At 51.8% G+C, this 19,556-nt stretch overlaps 6 protein-coding genes across 9 annotated transcripts; 3 read left to right on the top strand and 3 right to left on the bottom strand.

The window, feature by feature from the left end:
• The first annotated feature begins 116 nt into the window (after window positions 1-116).
• On the top strand, window positions 117-4,409 carry PV06_02479 (homogentisate 1,2-dioxygenase). 3 transcript variants are annotated; one of them, XM_016403167.1, is made up of 5 exons: window positions 117-598; window positions 655-2,571; window positions 2,669-2,778; window positions 2,839-4,084; window positions 4,147-4,409. In XM_016403167.1, exons 3-5 carry the CDS (start codon window positions 2,711-2,713, stop codon window positions 4,288-4,290), a joined length of 1,458 nt encoding a protein of 485 aa, XP_016267064.1. In that variant the 5' UTR covers window positions 117-598; window positions 655-2,571; window positions 2,669-2,710; the 3' UTR covers window positions 4,291-4,409. The 3 variants fall into 3 exon arrangements, with proteins under 3 accessions (XP_016267064.1, XP_016267063.1, XP_016267065.1); XM_016403166.1 differs by having other exon boundaries at window positions 655-2,778; XM_016403168.1 differs by having other exon boundaries at window positions 2,669-4,084.
• Window positions 4,410-4,638: 229 nt separating this feature from the next.
• PV06_02480 (uncharacterized protein) lies at window positions 4,639-6,788 on the top strand. Its single transcript, XM_016403169.1, has one exon. The coding sequence runs from the start codon at window positions 5,015-5,017 to the stop codon at window positions 6,668-6,670; it is 1,656 nt and encodes a 551-aa protein (XP_016267066.1). The 5' UTR covers window positions 4,639-5,014; the 3' UTR covers window positions 6,671-6,788.
• A 347-nt stretch (window positions 6,789-7,135) lies between these two features.
• Window positions 7,136-8,448, bottom strand: PV06_02481 (uncharacterized protein; the record flags this gene model as incomplete). The annotated part of the gene is made up of 5 exons (XM_016403170.1): window positions 7,136-7,327; window positions 7,454-7,629; window positions 7,752-7,972; window positions 8,086-8,195; window positions 8,290-8,448. 5 exons carry the CDS (start codon window positions 8,446-8,448, stop codon window positions 7,136-7,138), a joined length of 858 nt encoding a protein of 285 aa, XP_016267067.1.
• A 1,603-nt stretch (window positions 8,449-10,051) lies between these two features.
• PV06_02482 (uncharacterized protein) lies at window positions 10,052-11,628 on the bottom strand (the record flags this gene model as incomplete). The annotated part of the gene is made up of 4 exons (XM_016403171.1): window positions 10,052-10,672; window positions 10,758-10,799; window positions 10,879-11,528; window positions 11,580-11,628. 4 exons carry the CDS (start codon window positions 11,626-11,628, stop codon window positions 10,052-10,054), a joined length of 1,362 nt encoding a protein of 453 aa, XP_016267068.1.
• Window positions 11,629-12,353: 725 nt separating this feature from the next.
• PV06_02483 lies at window positions 12,354-17,631 on the top strand. 2 transcript variants are annotated; one of them, XM_016403172.1, is made up of 4 exons: window positions 12,354-13,830; window positions 13,887-14,710; window positions 14,761-14,903; window positions 14,959-17,631. In XM_016403172.1, exons 1-4 carry the CDS (start codon window positions 12,924-12,926, stop codon window positions 17,351-17,353), a joined length of 4,269 nt encoding a protein of 1,422 aa, XP_016267069.1. In that variant the 5' UTR covers window positions 12,354-12,923; the 3' UTR covers window positions 17,354-17,631. The 2 variants fall into 2 exon arrangements, with proteins under 2 accessions (XP_016267069.1, XP_016267070.1); XM_016403173.1 differs by having other exon boundaries at window positions 12,354-14,710.
• On the bottom strand, window positions 17,552-19,266 carry PV06_02484 (uncharacterized protein). Its single transcript, XM_016403174.1, has 2 exons — window positions 18,719-19,266; window positions 17,552-18,607 (listed from the first exon to the last, which is right to left on the bottom strand). Exons 1-2 carry the CDS (start codon window positions 19,174-19,176, stop codon window positions 17,671-17,673), a joined length of 1,395 nt encoding a protein of 464 aa, XP_016267071.1. The 5' UTR covers window positions 19,177-19,266; the 3' UTR covers window positions 17,552-17,670.
• Between the last annotated feature and the right edge of the window lie 290 nt (window positions 19,267-19,556).

Genomic DNA, 19,556 nt, shown 5'->3' on the forward strand with positions numbered 1-19,556 from the left:
CGTCGCGCGCTTGAAAATGAATGTAAGAAACAGATTGTGGATGAACAAGAATAAAAACAAGCACAAGAGTTTCCTTTGAGCCCACAAACACCGAGGACCTGCCACTGCCGCCCAACACTCTCAACGTACTTTATCCTTATTCCCTGCCACCCCTTTTGAATTCTTCTTCTGTTTTTTAACTGATGTTGCTGGTAGTGGTAGTTATTGTTGTTTTTATTGTTGAAAATGTGACCCTCTGCTGAGTTCCTCCATCCTGTGAAAGAAGAACTTTTATGCTTCTCATTTTATTAACCTACCTATATCGAACCTATACTTTTGATGCCCTCCGACTCAAGCCCCCCATCGACACCTTGCAACGCCGAGGGCGCACCTGATTAGAACTTTTTACTTTCTGAGACGGCCGCCGGCGAAATCCATCATCTCAGCGACAGACGAACCACACCTGACGAGAAGTGAGAAAGCGACATGGCCCCTAGTCCCAGACGGTGCTATGCTACGGAACATGTGAGGTGGTGGGAAAGAAGTGAGGTCATCCAGATCGCCAAGGAAGCGCTGGAGCAACATAGGAGGGAGAAGATGCAGTGTACAAGTACGCATGGTGAGTTATTACATTACCTAGCAATCTCGCACGGTCCCATTCAAAAGTATCATCAGACTGGTTTTTGGCATTTTGCATTTGCATGTGCAGACACTCTGGGTATTGCGTGATGACACCGGGGGACGCCTGTACTCGGCTTCGCTTGAAAGGAGTACCGTGATAATATCTGGGCCATCCCAGATAACGGCAGGGGCCGCCAGATACTGCACTGTACAGACCACACCAACAAGAACTCTGAAGGGAGAATTATCGCAGACTCACACGATGGCCATACGGGTAGAGCCAAGAGAGTTTGGCTAGAAAACGTCGTTATCAATCCGGGTAGCCAAAGAGAGAGATCACAGTACAAGTACTCCGTACAGTACCATTGCGATAAGAAGAGATGAGAAGAGATCGCGAGGTCCCTGTTTGCCACCCACTGGTCAATTCTTGGCCCTTGTCGCCGACACACCACCCAGGACGAGTATTCAGGACACGGTCGACAGCAAGGTTTCCGCGGTGCTGCCAGCTTACAGGGAACATCCCGTGTCAATCCTGCTCGCAAGTGGAAGGGATTCGCCGTCACCCTCCCAGTCAACAACGTGGTCTCGGCTTGTGTCGTTTCGAGAATCGACAGGGCAGGTTCTGGACAAAGTGGCGATCCATACGACGATCGCTGGCGTCATTGTGGTCGCATTTTGGCTGAAGTCTTTTCCGTGCGCATCGGCCGGTTGAGGGATGGGCAGAATAATGTGTGTTACTGTACTATAGAACTCCGTAAAGGCGGCTGGAAGTGGGAAAGGTGGACTTGGGGGGGAAGGTCAGTGCTCACAACAATACGAGATATTGGTTGCGACACCAGCATCCATCATCATCGCAGCTGGTGTCGAGTCCCAGCCAAGTCGTATACGGAGTAATGCAATCCAACCACCGCCCCAGGCCAATCGCGAGTATTGCACTCACTAGTCCGAGGCCACCGCTGGGGAATCTTCCAGAGCGGCCTTATCAGGCTGTCCAGGCTTCTCTACGAGTACCTAAAGCAGGCCCTCTGAATCGCCCCTTCGGCCTGCATCTTCCGATCTGAGCCCCGCCTAAATTTGAAGCAGGCCAGCCGCCGGTAATGCTGTTATTTTGGATTCTGAAACGAGGGCAAGGCCTTGTTTATGGCTGATGATGCTACTTTTGTCATGGCGAAGCATCGACGAGACAGATGTGATGCTTCGGTCACTGGTCGGTGTCTAGTCACTCAGCACTGGCATGCATCTCCTCCGAACTGCCGCACAATAATGTGCTTTATGCTTTGAGGCAGTCTTTCTGGCGCCAACAATACTTCATACCAAAGAACAATAGCGGCTCGGGCGGCACAGATTGGTGTCTCTCGATTCGCCTTGTCCCTCGCCCCGGTTTTCTGGCTAAATGAGCTGCAAATCATGGTGAAGGTTGGCGAGAAAACCATCCCGCGCTTTCCCGCTGCTGGTGACGCCCCAGTGTCCCAACTGCGCGACACCGCAGCCACTCAACGCACTTCGCAGTGCCGAAGTACCAATCGAGAGTGTCCTTGCGCACCACCGGCCACTACCACTCTTCTGACTATGCCCAATTCCCTCACCACTTCACCCTCTGTACGAGAGGCTCTCGGCCCGTTCGTTACTTCGCCCTCAGTCGGAGTCCGCCTGGGCTTCTTCCTCTAGGGCCTTTCAACAAGTAAAAAGGAACCCACCAGGACCGCAGGACCAGCACCAGGACCCGCATCCCGCATCAGACCTCTGTTTCTGTTGTGTCGCAATTTCATTCATATTCCTCCCACGGAATCCCTTCCTTGACTCCCACGACCAACATTCCGCACTCCCCTCTCTGACCATCTTTCGCAAACTTCTTAGGTGATCATACGACAATATTGCCCTTCATGCAGGGCCTCAAACGTTTACAAGAAGCCATCGAACGGCACCGTGAGAACAAAGACATCAACATCAAATACAAAACACCCCTCACCAGTAAGTGATTGTGGGCAAAACCCGCCGCTCCCTCTCTCCCTCTCCCTCTCTCTGCGCTCTTCTACTCCGCATTTCGCTGACGATTCTCCTCCTGCAGTTCGCAACGTAAACACCTTTACCGACGAGCAAGCCATTGACGATGCCTGTAACCCAATTCGCTGTGACCGACACGTACGAATATCTGAATGGGTTCGGGGGGTACAAAGAGTAGGCGCTACCTGAGGTCGCCCGCATTTTAGGGACACTTGGACTGACACCCAGCCGCAGGAGTGAAGCTGTAGAAGGGGCCTTGCCGTTGGCGGCCAATTCTCCTCAAAAATGTCCGCTCGGCCTATACAATGAGAAGTTGTCGGGGACCGCTTTCACCGCGCCGCGCGACGATAACCTACAGACCTGGCTCTATCGAATCCTCCCCTCGGCCAGCCACCAGAACTTCCAGCCTGTGCCAGAGTCGTCCCCGAACTCCCTCACATCCACCACACCCAGCTTCGGCAAGCATTTCAATGCCATCCCCAATCAGCTGCGATGGGATCCTTTCGATTTCGACAAGGAGGCATCCTGGATCCATTCCTTGCATCTCGTGGCCGGCGCAGGAGACCCCACGATGAAACAAGGCCTCGGCATCTACATCTACGCCGCTGGTTCCACCATGCCTGACAAAACGGCCTTTTACAGCGCCGATGGAGACTTCCTCATTGTGCCACAGCATGGCGTCCTTGACATCCGGACCGAGATGGGTAAGATGCTGGTCCGACCGAACGAAATCTGCGTCATACCGCGAGGTATTCGTTACCACGTTGCACTGCATGGCAACGAGCCGGTGCGGGGATACATCTTGGAATTATACCAGGGCCATTTCAAATTGCCTGAATTAGGTCCAATCGGTTCGAATGGATTGGCAAATGCACGCGACTTCCAGACTCCCGTGGCCGACTTCATTGAAGACTATGAGAACACCGAATGGACACTCTACGGTAAATTCGGAGGCAACTTGTTCGCAGCCAAGCAGTCGCACACTCCCTTCGACATTGTCGGCTGGCACGGCACGTACTACCCTTACAAATATGACCTGGGCCGATTCAACCCTGTCGGCAGCATCTCTTACGACCACCCTGATCCTTCCATCTTCACCGTCCTCACCGCACCCTCCATCCCTCATGGAGCAGGTACCGCAGTGGCGGACTTTGTCATCTTCCCACCGCGCTGGTTGGTGGCTGAGAAGACATTCCGACCCCCATGGTATCATCGCAACACCATGTCCGAGTTTATGGGCCTAATCATGGGCAACTATGATGCCAAAGGGGCTGGCAAGGGTGGGTTCCAGCCGGCTGGAGCTAGTTTACATAATACGATGAGTGGGCATGGACCGGACATGCAGACGTTCGAGAAGGCATCGACGATGGACCTACCTCCGACTAAAGTTGGGGAAGGCAGTATGGCGTTTATGTTTGAGAGTTGTTTGATGGTTGGCGTCACCGAATGGGGGTTGAAGACTTGCCAGAAAGTGCAAGAGGTGAGTTTTCGAGTTCATCTTTAATGGTTGATTGAATACAAACACTGACATGATGTTTGCAGACATACAATGCTCACTCCTGGGAACCTTTGAAAGTCCATTTCAAGAGACCAGAGTCGTCGCGAGGTCTCAGCGATGGCGAAAAGAAGAACGGAGTTGGTGATGCCAAAGACCTGAGCAGTGTTCACGATATCAGGGGCAAATAAAATAATGACGGCGAAAGACACGCTGAATTGACTTGTCTATACGCGTTATACCTATTTATATTATAATATAAAAGTGTTGATGCTTGAAGGAGTGCATCATTCGTGCTCTACGATTCTAGTCTGGTGAATTCATGTTTCTTGTCGCTCAGCAAGGCGCAAAGTCACGTGTTTGTCTTGGGGATCCTCTAAGCGCAGGCCGCGGGGAAAGGAGCTTCTCGGGTGGTCGGCCTTTTGATAATCCGGATGAGATCTCCAATCAAATGTTGGCCCTCGACACGTGCCCATCGACCCAAGTGTGCAAGTCTGCCTCACCAGCCTTTCACCTCTTCTGTACTCGGGATCTATCAGGGCAAAAAGTAGGTAGACATGGCCGAATTGCTCAATGCTCGCTACTCGCTACGGGTTACGAGTCTCATCCTATCATGGCCCCCCCAGGCGACACGAGGGCCTAAGCCTCTCAGAAGCTGCTGTCGTGTGCTCATACACGTGCCCACATCCGACTGTTTCGAACGGCTGTTTCTAAACCACCATTTCAGATGCTTCTCCTGCCTCGTTGCATTCTTTACCTGAATCGTCCCCTCGAACTCCTTCTGTTCTGCATCTGCCCTCTGTGAGACATCAGAGACTCGCTGTGCTCCCCTCGGTGTTGTACTTATCTTGTTACCATTCCACGCCTCACAAGTCCAGCAGACTGAATCTACCGACTAACTCAGGGCAAGCCATTATGCCCCGACCAAGACCCCCTCCCACCCCTACTGGATCAACAGACCTCAAAGCATTGGAAAAGGCTGTACCCTCCACAGATATGGAATCCACGTTCACACTGCCACCTCCAGCCTTGCGAGCAGCCGAAGGGTCAACATCGTCTTCTAGCCATGCCACGAAAAGCAGCAGTAGTTCCCGAGAGCACAACAACAATGCCTCTGCCTATTCTCAGAGTACTCCTCCGATATCTCCTCAGGACAAGCCGCTCTCTACGAGTCCTCGAAACAAGAGGACTGCCTCTGGAGCAGTCAAGGCGGCCCACGACCCTGCCACGAGTGGTGGCCCCTCGAACTCGTCTTCCTATGCCCTGCCTCCACCCCCGAGCCGAGCGAGAAAGATCATCCAGATGAAACCCAAGTCCGCTCCCTCTCCAGACAGTGACGCCAGTTACCACCCACCCACGTCTGCGGCGAATGCGTCCAATTCAGCCTCGAAGACGACCGGGGCCACGGCGGCCTCCAAGCGGAAACAGCCTTCTGCCACGAGTGCGGCTGGTCGAAAGATTGCACGCAAGACAGCACATAGCATCATCGAACGGCGGAGACGTAGTAAGATGAATGAAGAGTTTGGAGTGCTCAAAGACATGATACCTGCCTGTGAAGGCGTGGAGATGCACAAGCTCGCCATTCTCCAGGCAGGGATCGAGTATGTTCGGTACCTCGAGGGCTGCGTTGCCCAACTCAAGGGCGAGAACGAGAAGCAGAAAAGATCGTCGGAGTCTGAGACGCAACGCCACCATCACCACCATCGTGAAGTTGACCTTGCTCCGGACGAGAACGAAGAGGATGAGGAAGGTGACGAGGACGAGGACGAGGATGAACACGACGTCGAAGTGCCCTCGCAGCCAGCTCAGCCGAGCAGAGCGGGCAAACAGACCAACAGATCTGTTGGAGACGAGTGGCAGTATAGAGACGCCCACCGACACTCGGTGGCTTCCTTGTCTAGTTCGGCACATCCTTCTCCTCACATATTGTCCCAAACACAGGGCCATTCGGACAGACAGAGTGGCAACGGCAGGAGTATGCCGGGCCTACCATCCTCCTACACGGACTCGCCCTCTCAGATTTCCACCCATGCGACGTCCAACACCCCTACGCCGACCATGCTCAGTCCGGCGTTCAATTCGATACATTTTTCTCCTGACCTCACCCGCTCACAGACGAATACCACAAAGAGCGGTGCCGCCACGGGCAAGTCACCGGAGACTGGTGGTGCCGGTGGTCCAGGCCCAGTCGCTTCGTCGACCTCGACCTCCAACTCCTGGACGACGGTCAATCCGAGCCCGGGCATGGCACCACTCCCGTCGCCAAGGGCGGCACTCAACATGCCCTTGCCACCGCCGATGACGTATCTGCAATTACCGCAGCCGTACAACAACGGACATTCCTCGCAGTCGCAATCTCCGGACGGGAGAGAGGCGCACAGCAAGTCTCCGGCAGCGTTGAGCGATGCGTCTGGAACCGCGGAGGCGACGGCAGGTGCTGCGTTGATGATGTTGACGAATGACTGGAGAGGCTCCGTCTCGGGACCTCCAGGGGGTGGTCAGACGCCTTTGGTATCGGAGGGGGGAGAAAGGGGAAAAGGTATGAGTGTGAGAGATTTGTTAAGTTCATGACATGCTTCCGATTTATGTACATGATTTGTGTCAGTCAATGTTCAAAGGTACTCCAGAACTGAAGATTCATTACTTCTTTGTATAGGACGTCTGTAAAAAAAATATACATTCCGTACAATTACAGCTTTTTATCTGCCTGAAATGGTCGGCATCATTGCCCACAATATCAATGTAGATGAGGTGGCAATCTACGCAGTGCTAGCAACATGATTTCTTACAGTGGAAGTTTTCAGGTCAAGGACACTTTTTTTGTTAGATCGATTAGGCCTTTTATCTCGTAGCCACAGGCAGTATAGACAGGCGTGAGCCGATATCAAACTTGCTCAACATTTTGGAAATGACGACACGATCCCATCCATACCTTTGACGAGTCCGTTGATTGATGATGATGATGATTATGATGCCATTTTGACCTTTGATGGTTTCGTCTGTACTCGTCCTTAGAGAAGGCTGACTCGTTTCTCACTACTCGGCCGCGGTGGCACCCCCTCCCCTCATCCTTTCCTTGACGAGTTGTTCCCTCTCCTTCTTCCCCTTGATGTACCTGGACAGGTCCCCCACGGGGAGGGTGATTGGGAAATCAACTGCCTCCAAGAGTTGTACGGCCAAAACGTACCATACCATTGCCGTCAAGGCAAACGTGAAAGCACCTGCTGCCTGTTGATTTTTGGGGGGGTTTCTCCGTCAGTGCATGACTTGACTTGAGGGATAAAAACTTTCGGAATAAGAAATCGGAGAGATGTATAGCCAGGATATTCAAGGGGGTCAAGACCAAATACTTACAACGGTCAACCTTTCACCGGCATGGACATTCCCCAAAGCCAAATTCCAAAACGCACCCGCACCACAAGCGAAACTGAAGACCAAGGTGAACAAGGCACAGAAAAAGACAATGTTGGTCCTGAGTGCGCAGACGGTGAAAATCGTGGTGAGTAGGGCGAGGGATAGATAATAGAATCCTGATTTGCAAAGAGAGGGGGGGGAAACAATTAGCCTGTCTGTAATCTCTTGCTCAAAGCTTTTCAACTTTGAGCTTTTTTGAAGATGCGGGACCTTTCGAGGGACACGAAACACGACGTACCAAAGGTGGCATAATACGAAGGTTCGGTCATGCCCTGCAGATTGCTTCCACCGGGGGAGTACTGCACGCCGACACCGAACCAAGGGATGAGTTGTGTCCCGGCGACGATCCAGAAGGTTCCGTAGGTGAAGAACAGGCACATGGAGAAGGTGTTGCCCAGGATCCATTCTCCTATCGCCCCCAAGACTTGGAGCACGCCACCGAAGAAGATCATGGTCGGGCTGTTCTCAGTAACAGAGAGAAACAAAGACGACGTCAGCCATTTTTCCCTTTCTGGGAGAGGAGAAGTATCACTTCTCTCCGGGGCGATGGCGAAGTGCGAGAAACAACATACATAATGGCACCTCCTGCACCTCCTGCACCTCTCCAACCCATGTTGGCACACGCATAAGGTGTGGCTGCGATGACGAAGCCGATCAGACACGCCGGAGTTGGGTTACCAAACTATACAATCCCCCCCAGGAAAAACGTGGTGTGGTCAGCACGTGTCATTCTCTCGAGAACAGAACAGTAATCAAGAACAGAACCCGAAACACACCTTCTTTCTCAAGTCACCTGGAACGTTACGTTCCGGATTCAAGTAGAGAGCCTCGAACACTTCACGTGGAAGAAAGACGCTGTCTGCCGTTTGAACCCGGCGGAGGACATCCTCGCGAGAGTTGAGATGGTCGAGAGGAGTGCCTTTTGGGTCCCCCATTTTTTGTCCGTGTTCTTTTTTTTCCCTCTTCAAGGAAAAATTGTTGAATGTCAAGAAAAGTAGTTGTGGGAGCCAAAATCTTGTTGTATGGCTGGGTGAGGTAGAATGTCAATACGAGAGAGACGGGAGGGAAAGTCAAAGAATACCAAGCAAGAGGGACAAGAAAAGTGGCTTGAGTAGCAAGAAGCTTGACTCTGACGGTTCAACAAGGCTTGGATTGCTTTGTCTTATACTACTCCCGTTACACTTCTTTCCTCGGTTGCCTGTCAACAGAAAGGAGCTCCAAGCAAAGCTTCTCCCATGCTGTACTGTAATATTCCCTAGACCCTTGATCAAAGTACCCAGTCGGACCGACTGGAGGTGGGTGATTGCCCTCGGTAAGTCACCTCGATTGTTTCCATCTTGGGCATTGATAACCGATGTGTACCGACCAAGTGGAAACCAGACTGTTTCGAGAACGTCCTATTGACACTGGGACTGGACATTTTGACGGTGAAATAATAGTCCGTACTTTGATCCAACACTTTGGTGGACCGGCATATGTAGATTCCGTGGGGGAAGGATGAGATGTACGGAGAGTCGCCGGTGCGGGGGGGAAACCATTGAGGTCACAGCGAGCTCACATGGTGGGGACCTCAGGGGCGATAGGTCATACCGAAAGGCGCAATTCTGCGGGGAGTAGGCGAGGAGAGTGGATTTTATGCTGTCATAGCCGCTCTTGCGAGACGACGGCGGTAGATGATCATACCCTGACTCGATAACTCGTGCACCCCGAGGGACGTTGGATTCTAAACTTGCTCGTAGTGGTGCAATGAACATGGTAGCCTTTGGCGATAGCCGGAGGGCCGGATCTGCTCTCTTTTCCAAGTTGATTGTGCAAGGTACAGTACGTAATGCCACGTTGCTGGTCATGCACAAAAATTGGAACGGCGGTCCTTTTGGTCTTCAGGAACAAGCATACCTTCGCCGATCAGGTGTTGCTGCTGCTGCCCGTCGTACGCGTGGCAAAGCGAGCCCAGAACAACGCGACGTGGTATTGGAGTGCAGTAGGAGTAACCTTAAAAAGGCGCCGAGGATGCAGTAGGCTTGTGTTGAGGATGGCCTCTCATTTATTTCCCTTTGTGGTCGCAGCATAAAGTTAACCTGCCGCCCGGTGGTTTGTACAATACGACTTATGACTTATTGGGCACCTCCTTGACTTTGGTGGACGGTCATTCGTGCCAGCCTGAGCAGCTCACCACAGGACTGTCTTACTCGCTCGAGATGGGCCAATTGAGCGGTAGAAAGCCGCACGTCCCTGGTCTTTCGTTCGTGCATGAAATTGACATTCCATTCTAGGACTTTCAGATCAGATGCTGCCGACACACTTGCTGGGCTGAGCATGATGTTGCAAAACAGCGTCAATATACCCGACAGAGGGTAGAAAATGACAATCCTGGGACGAGAAAGATGATAATCAGCTTCGGGACATTCCCATATATGAAAACCATGGATTATAACAGCCGTCACTTACCAGAATATATGCGGGATTAGCTGGTCTTGCACAGAATAAAAGTACGTGAGCATCGAACGACTGGATGCCAGAGCAAGATCAAGGCTGGAACTAAGTCCGTCGTCGATCCGGTGATTGTGCACCCAGTTGGTACAGCGGCTGCTCGCCTGGTGAATGGGTGGTCATACAATGGTGATACTCCAATTTGACCAGGAATACCGAGATGTCGAAGTCAAGAGAGGCCTCACGCTCGATCTCGTTGGATTTGTTTGGCAGCTGTGTAACTGACAAGGCAGGTCTTCGGTCCAGAGGTAAAGACTGTCTCCAGTTTTCGAGCATCTCGTCAAGTTCTCGAATGTCTTTCAGGATCTCTGCATCAACTTTCCGAAGTGCTGAAGGCGAGTACAATTTCTCGTACGCCTTGGATTTGATTGTTGACAAGCGCAGGTCACCAGGCAACCGACGAAACCCCTTGAAGTTCGCATCGCTCTGCTTCCAGTAATACTTTGGGAATGTGAGATCGCATGAATTGTCATTAATGATGGGCGGCCGTCCAGTACGAAAGGTGATTTCCTTGTCAAGAACATAACAGATCCAGAAGTCGTCTCTCAGATGCAGGATATTTCGCATTTCTAAAGTCAGAGCCTCGGTTGACAAGCTCTCCATCTCCTCACCTGGATAGAGGTGCGCTCCTAGCATAAAAAGGAATCTAACGATGGCCGATAACAAAATCTACGAGGTGTCAGTGAGACCAGAAGGCAAGGCGTGAAAGTAACCACCAAATAGTGTCATGCCTTCACGAGTGGTAGGTACTTACATCCACAACGTGTACATTCCCGCAGCCGAATTGATAAACCGCCTATCGCAGGTTAACGTAGTGTCAGCTTCGGCTGTCGGAAGGCTTGATTTCTTGAGCTTTACTGCACAGGGGTACTTACAAACATCAAGAGAGCATCAACAATCTCTGTACTAGGACGAGCATCAAGGAGATCAGGTACTAGAAGCTGTGCCGCAGTGATACATTGTTCTTCATCGAGAGGAGGAAGGCTCGTATCCGCAGGATACGCATTCAAGGACGCAAAGGCCAGGAAGGCGAAGATGCATGCATTTGTGGTGCAGCTATCTCGAGAAGAATCCTGTTGTGTGTATGCTCGCTCGATGACCTTTGAGAAAAGCACTCTATCTGCAATCGGGAATGCCTCTGAAAAAGGGGACTTGAGATAATTGGCCAGGAATTTCTCGACCGAGGCGAGTGGCAATAGCGCCGTCACATCCCAACGGGATGGGTTAATGAAGCTGGGAAAAGTGGACCATGGTTGCCGCTGATTGTGCCACAAGGGGCTGGCTTCGCAGTCGGCGCTAGTTTCGTCGTCCGATCGTATGCCAATCCACTGCTGTCCATCGCCGGATAGGAATGGTATACCGTGAAATAGGCCAATGTCCCCAAGCCTGTAGCCGGCACAGTAGATGAGCCCAGCCGGGCTGGAAGCTGGAGATTGCCCTTCTAGTCCCTGGAAACGATCGGTACTGTGTGCTATAGGATTTTCTGCTGGAGGTTTTGTCCTTTGACTGCTAGCATGAGATATCTCTACGTCAGAGATTAGATGAGATCTTGACTGCCGCATTTACTTCCTCTTACCATTTTTTCTTTTGATGTTCTCTGCGAGGAGTCGTTCAATACGTGCCATCCTCTCAACGAGGTTGCTCTCTCTCAACTTCCTTTAGCCCTCTTAGTTGCTTGATAGCCAATAAGTCACAAACAATTTCGTACCTAGACCGATTCTCCCTTTTCCGTGCACCCTGTGACCTTGTAAACGTACATTCAAGGTCATGATGCTTGCACCAATTGCACTGAGGATGAACGCCATCACATTTAATCTGGGAAAGTCAGAAAGCCTTTTCGCAAAATTGGCCCTGGCTGGATCGGTCATGGAGTGTTCAACCTTTCTTCGATGACAAGAATCACAAGCACGTAGAATGCGCCTAGTGGCAGGGACGGCTTCCTCAGAAGCGTCGGAAGCGATTGATTGGGGCGTTTCCGACATGGAGAGTTTTGGTTGATGATCCAGCACCCTCGAAGAAATGGCGGCAGAGCCTGCAAATGTAACTATGAGGTGCTGGCCGCCTATCGCTAGGACTTCGTCAACAGTCAGAGAGAGCACAGCCACTAGAGCAGTATCGGCTTGACATGACACCGAGTTGGTAGGTGTTCCTGTGTGATGGCTTCCAATCAATGATGCGCGGAAACTGCGTCAATTTAAACGTCCCGCTGACTAAGCGGCCGGAGATAGACAGTGAACCTACTCCTTAGGCAATACGAGTACGAGGCCGCCGACTTGGCAATGACGAGAATGAATCAACATCCCCCAACTACCATATTGAGCAGTCCACAGTTACGATGCCTTGGATGATTCGCAATACTAGCAAAACACCGCATAGTCTAGGCTTCGTAGGAAAGCGTAGACTGATATTCCTTCTCGATACGTGCTCCTTTCTCCTATGTTTACCTCGAATTCAAAACAGTTTGTTTCGGCGGCTTACTCAGCGGCATTCAACTTGTAGCCGCACCGGCTGACAGGAGAAAGTTTTCTGGTCCACAGCACAGGGTCACCTTCAGGCTCACCCTGGATTTCTAAGAAAGTTCCACTCGAGATGGCGCAACAATTGATCCATATACCATTTGCAAGCCGCATGAGACCCCACAGCCTTATCTGTCCGTGACTCGGGTGCGGTGCACAATGAGACCGATTGCTTGAATGAAGGCAATGCGTAGGTTGGAATCTCATTCAAAACCCGCAAGACTTTCAAGATGAAGGCTGTTATGCTTGCGGATGACGCCTGCAGTGTTATCTTGCTATTTTCGGCTAACGAGATATCCGCGCACCCACCCATGAAAAAAGAGTAAGTATTTAATATACTTCTAGGGCTATTCCCGATTCATTTCCTCTCGAGGAACACAAACCCGGCCTTGATTCTTCTAGAGATGAGTGAAAGAGAGGATCTGAAGGACAGTATTACTCCTGCCCAGGACTTCGGTCAGAAAGTTCTAGACACACAGGGTGTGACTGTCGAACCTATGTTGAATTCAGAGAAAGTCTCAGTGTCCAATGATTGGAAGCTGGCTGATGTTGTGAGGACAAAACATCAGAACAGTTTAGACAGTTTCCCAAAAGAGCGGAAGCTGGGTGTGACCTGGTCTAATCTAACGGTCAAAGTCACCAGCACCGACGCGAGCATTCACGAGAACGGCTTGTCACAGTTCAACATTCCCCGAATCCTAAAGGAATCTCGACAAAAGCCGCCACTGAGAACGATTCTTCATGGTTCTCATGGCTGCGTCAAGCCTGGGGAAATGCTCCTGGTCCTTGGTCGACCTGGATCAGGCTGTACAACATTACTGAAATCACTAGCGAACAGAAGAGGAGGTTATGACACTGTTGAAGGTGAAGTGTGGTATGGTTCCATGCCTCACAACGAGGCCAAAGGCTATAGGGGTCAGATCGTGATGAACACGGAGGAAGAATTGTTCTTTCCCACCTTGACCGTGGGACAAACAATGGACTTTGCCACTCGATTGAAAGTTCCATTCCACCTCCCCAAAGGAGCACAATCACGTGCAGAACATCAAAGAGCGACACGAGACTTCCTTCTTGAGTCGATGAATATCTCCCACACCAGCGACACCAAGGTTGGTAATGAGTACGTCAGGGGAGTGTCAGGTGGGGAGAGGAAACGAGTATCCATCATCGAGACCTTGGCCACCAATGCTTCTGTCTTTTGCTGGGACAACAGTACGCGAGGCCTGGATGCCAGCACAGCACTGGAGTACACCAAGGCCATCCGTTCGATGACAGACATACTGGGCCTCTCCTCGATCGTGACCCTGTACCGTAGGTTTTCAATGTGTTTGATCCCAGGCAACGCACGGTGTCCTGACTTTTGACAGAGGCTGGTAATGGTATCTTCGACTTGTTCGACAAAGTACTGGTCCTCGATGGTGGCAAGGAAATCTTTTATGGCACCAGAGAAGAAGCACGACCGTTCATGGAAGACCTTGGCTTCTGGTGTCCTCCCGGTGCAAATGTAGCCGACTTTCTTACTGGTGTCACGGTTCCAACAGAGCGACAGATTCGACAGGGCTACGAAGACAGCTTTCCAAGGAACGCCGACGAGCTGTTGCAACGGTACGAGAAATCCCACATTTACGAACGAATGACAGCAGAATATGAATTTCCAAGCACGCCCGAAGCGGAGACGAATACCAAGGCTTTCCAAGAGTCTGTCCGTTTTGAGAAGGACAAGCGCCTAGCACATTCAAGCCCCCTGACAGCTGGGATCTTGGCTCAGATACAAGCATGCGTGTTGCGCCAATATCAGGTTATATGGGGTGACAAAGCGACATTTCTCATCAAACAGGTTTCCAACATCGTACAGGCCTTGATAGCAGGATCACTGTTCTACAATGCACCAGACAATTCGGCAGGTCTGTTTATCAAGGGCGGTGCGCTGTTCTTTTCCATTCTTTACCCAACTTTGGTTGCCATGTCCGAAGTCACCGACTCATTTGTCGGTCGACCTGTGCTGGCGAAACACAAATCCTTTGCCTTTTTTCATCCAGCTGCGTTCTGTATCGCTCAGATCACCGCCGACATACCTCAGCTACTGGTCCAGGTCAGTGCATTCTCGGTGATAATCTACTGGATGGTGGGATTGGCTGCCTCGGCTGGCCAGTTCTTTACTTTTTGGGTCATCGTCTTTGCCACTGCTATGGTATGGTTCCTTCCTTCCTTTGCCAGAAAATCGACTCATGATTCTTTTAGTGCATAACTGCATGCTTCCGCGCTATTGGTGCTGCATTTTCTACGTTTGATGCTGCGTCGAAAGCATCTGGTTTTGTCATCATGGTCACCGTCATGTACGCGGGATACCTGATCGCAAAACCTGAAATGCACCCTTGGTTTGAGTAAGTCATTGCCATCCATTGTTGGGAGTACTCCAGTGAATTGATATTCGTGTAGGTGGATCTTCTGGATTAATCCTTTGAGTTACGCATTTGAAGCCATCATGGGGAACGAATTGCACAATCGTCTGCTTCCTTGCGTAGGCACGAATCTTGTTCCGAATGGACCCAACTATACCGATCCGCAATTCCAATCATGCACAGGAGTTGGCGGCGCAATAAGCGGAGCGGTATCTGTGACAGGCGATGCTTACTTGGGGTCGCTATCTTATAGTCACTCCCACATCTGGAGAAACTTTGGTATCATTTGGACTTGGTGGCTGTTGTTCGTCGCAATCACCATCATATTCACGTCAAGATGGAAGTCGGATTCTGACAAAGGAAGTAAAGCCCTCATACCCCGCGAGAATGCTCATAAGTTGCGCCACATGTTAGGAGATGTCGAGTCGCAGGTGCAAGAAAAGCAGGTCGTCAGCTCTGACTCGTCACTGAACGAAGCCGGTACCCCTGCCGAGAACAGCAGCGACACACTTGTCCAGAATAGCTCCATCTTTACGTGGAAGAACCTGAGCTACACTGTCAAGACCTCAAATGGCGACCTAAAACTTCTTGACAATGTTCAGGGTTGGGTAAAACCTGGGATGCTAGGTGCCCTGATGGGAAGTTCTGGTGCTGGAAAGACGACACTTCTTGATGTTTTGGCCCAACGTAAGACCGATGGTACAATCCACGGCTCTATTCTTGTCGATGGTCGGCCGTTGCCTGTTTCCTTCCAACGATCAGCGGGCTACTGCGAACAGCTCGACGTGCATGAGCCGTATGCAACAGTTCGGGAAGCGTTGGAGTTCTCGGCTCTTTTAAGACAACCACGTCATGTTCCGAGAGAGGAAAAACTCACGTATGTCGACACGATTATCAATTTACTCGAACTAGGGGACATCGAGGACACACTCATCGGGTTTCCTGGCGCTGGACTCTCAATTGAACAGAGAAAGAGAGTCACGATCGGGGTGGAACTCGTGGCCAAACCGAGCATTCTGATCTTCTTGGATGAACCGACGTCAGGCCTCGATGGACAGTCGGCATACAACACCGTCCGATTTCTCCGCAAGCTCGCCGACGTGGGTCAAGCCGTACTGGTGACAATCCACCAACCGTCGGCTCAACTCTTTGCGCAGTTTGACACTTTGCTCCTGCTCGCCAGAGGTGGCAAGACGGTGTACTTTGGAGATATCGGTGACCATGCTATCGTCGTGAAGGACTACTTTGCCCGATACGGTGCCCCGTGTCCCACCGAGGCCAACCCAGCAGAGCACATGATCGATGTCGTCTCGGGACACCTGTCTCAAGGACGAGACTGGGCCCAAGTATGGCTGGACTCGGAGGAACACAAGAATGTCACCAGAGAGCTAGATGACGTTATCGCCGACGCCGCCTCCAAACCACCGGGGACTCACGACGACGGGTTCGAGTTTGCGATACCCCTGTGGTCGCAGATCAAGATCGTCACGCACAGAATGAATGTCTCTCTATTCCGTAACACCGATTACACGAACAACAAGTTCGCTCTGCACATCTCGAACGCACTATTTAATGGCTTCACCTTCTGGATGGTCGGCGATGGCGTAGGCGATCTTCAACTGAAACTCTTCACCATTTTCAACTTCATCTTTGTCGCTCCCGGTACCATCGCCCAACTCCAGCCTCTCTTCATCGACCGCCGCGACCTCTTCGAGACCAGGGAGAAGAAGTCCAAGATGTACAGCTGGATCGCCTTTGTCACGGGCCTTGTGGTCTCCGAATTTCCCTACCTCATCATTTGCGCCGTCCTCTATTTCGTGTGCTGGTACTACACCGTCGGATTCCCCAACAACAGCAACAGCGCCGGCGGGACTTTCTTCGTCATGCTCTTCTACGAGTTTCTCTATACCGGCATAGGGCAGTTCATCGCCGCGTACGCTCCCAACGCGGTGTTTGCCGCCCTCGTCGACCCGTTGGTCGTCGGCGTGCTCGTTTCCTTTTGCGGCACCTTGGTCCCCTACAAACAGATCCAGGCCTTCTGGCGCTACTGGATGTACTGGATGGATCCTTTCAACTATCTTATGGGGAGTATGCTGTCGTTCGTCCTCTGGGACGAAGACATCACCTGCAAGGAGCGCGAGTTCGCCAGGTTCGACACCCCCAACAACGTCACTTGCCGCGAGTACCTGGCCGAATATCTGCAGACGACCCAGGGTCAGCTCGCCAACCTCGTCAACCCGGAGGACACCAGCGGGTGTCGGGTGTGCGAGTACAATACGGGCGCCGACTATCTGTATACACTTAACCTGAAGCACGAGTACGTCGCGTGGCGAGACGCGGCGATCGTGGTCATTTTTGTCCTCAGCTCGTACGCCTTGGTGTATGCCTTGATGAAATTGAGGACGAAACAGAGTAAGAAAGCTCAAGGGTGATTCGAGGAGAAGAGAGTTGAGAAGAGAGGAGTATGCTGTACTCTCTAGTAGAATTTTCATTCCCTGGGTGGGTGATGAGTTCATTTATTGGTGGGCTAGAGGGACTTTGTTTTGGTATAGATTATAGACTTGGACATTAGACTTCATTTGTGGGATGATACAGCCAGTATATACTGCACATATGTACCAAAGTAGGTAGGGAGAAGTTCAGTATAGGAAGGGGAAAAAACAGCACTCCTCTCTCAACCCTTGAGGATCATTAACCCTAGACATTTATTCTAATGCTCTAAATTTGCTCTCCTCCATAACACTGTAGATCAAATCTTACTACCACCGCTGTTACTCTTCTTTGTTGATTTCTTATCGGGCGCCCCTCCAACCATGTCCAGCCACCGCCGGTCGACGTTTTGTTTTTGCTCCTTGGACTTGGCGTGCCACATGGCTTTGAAGTCTCGTTCTTCCCTTTCCCAAATCCGCAGCTGCCGGTCCAACCAGTCCGCCACCACGTCGGCGGTCCGCCCGGGTGCTTCCATGGGTACCAAGTGTCCGACGCCGTCGAACGTGACACCTTCCACGCGACCTGCGGCGACGCCGCCGCTGCCCCCCACCGCCGTGCCCGTGGCGGCGAGCTTTTCGGCGTTGATCCCGGCGTCCGAGATGGACGAGTCGCTCGCGAAGACGTACAGCGCCGGGGGCCGCAATTCGCCCAGGCGCTCAAACGTCCGGGTCACGGCGGGCGCGTAGAACGGGTAGATGTGTTTCCACCGCGGGTCCAAGTCGGGATGGGTTTCGTGGTTGACCAATTCACCATGGACGCCGACACCGTCAAAGTTGGGCCTCATGAACGCGTACGCTTCTTGGGACGGTGGAGTCGTGAGCACGACGACGGTTTCCGCCGCCTTTGACTTTTCTGTTGTTGTGATCGTGTCAACGGCTTTGGAAGAGGCCGTTGGGGGTTCCTCGAAGGAGGAGGAGGAGGTGGCGGTGGAGATGGTGTTGACCGGAACCTCTCGTAGACCATATTTGATCCATCGTTCCAACACCCGTGGGTCCCAAGACCTGTGGAAAGGAGAGCGATCTAGTTCGGCCGCCGCCGCTTCTCGAGTTGGCCAGGTACCTTTTCGGAAGATGGCAAACTGTAGTGGGCGGGCGTCCACGGTGCCTTTTTTGGTCTCCACCAAGCGAGGTTGAATGACGGGGTCGATCAAGACGAGAGTCGTAAAGAGTCGTGGATGGTAGAGTGAGGCCGAGACGCTATTGAGCCACGGAAAATGTTAGAGCAAAAAAAGACAAAGTAATCTGCGACGTGGAATCTTTTTTCTGGACGGTATGTGTACATGTGCACGTGAGAAAACATATACGCACAGATACTGTCCACCCATACTGTGACCTATGCCGACGATGGGTCTGGGCATCTCGTCACGCTTGACGTTGATGAGGTTGACAATGTCTCGGGCATAGTCTAAATGGCTGGGATCGTTACCCAAGAGGTCCTCGTTCAAGACGCCACTGGCTCCCTGGTTGGCGGCGTCGGCGACCCAGATGCTACGAACCTGGACCGACGACGACGATGATGACCTCCTAGACGCGAGAACCCTTGATAAGTCTTCCCAGAGTGGCTCGTAGAGTTCTTTGGGAAAAGCATTTCCCGGTGCGGCGATGATGGTGACGTCGCCTGGCTGGGGCGGTCGAGGGTTATCGAGTGGAATGTACTGCTTGACGGAGAGGTGGAGGGTGTCTTCTTGTTCGTCGGCCAACGCTCGAGGGTATTCGCGAATGTACTGACATGGCACTTTGTGCTCTACCACTCGAAACGGGAACATGATGACATTGTCCAACGGAGGAAAAGTGCGAGCCTACGGAGGATGGCGCCGGCCAGATTGTCGTCGTCCAAGTGCAAGGGATGAATCAAGTCGAGGACGGAAAGGAATATCAACCATATGGGTTGAGCAGTTTTCCAATGTACAGTACGAGTACGAATACGAGGACAGAGCCCCGCGGGGATGTAACAAAAAATGCCCCGAAAAGCCCCGCCCAAGCCTCATTGCCTGCCTTATTGTTAACAACCTCGAACCACCTCAGATATTAAGGGTACAATACTATATCACTTACAGCAACGGGCAATCGTCAAGGGACACATGACGGATACAGTAGACGACCATGATGTTATTAAACTGGCTCATCTTGTTGGTCTCGCTCGTGT

Source organism: Exophiala oligosperma, assembly GCF_000835515.1.
Source record: "Exophiala oligosperma strain CBS 72588 unplaced genomic scaffold supercont1.2, whole genome shotgun sequence".
Taxonomy (NCBI): Eukaryota; Fungi; Ascomycota; class Eurotiomycetes; order Chaetothyriales; family Herpotrichiellaceae; genus Exophiala; species Exophiala oligosperma.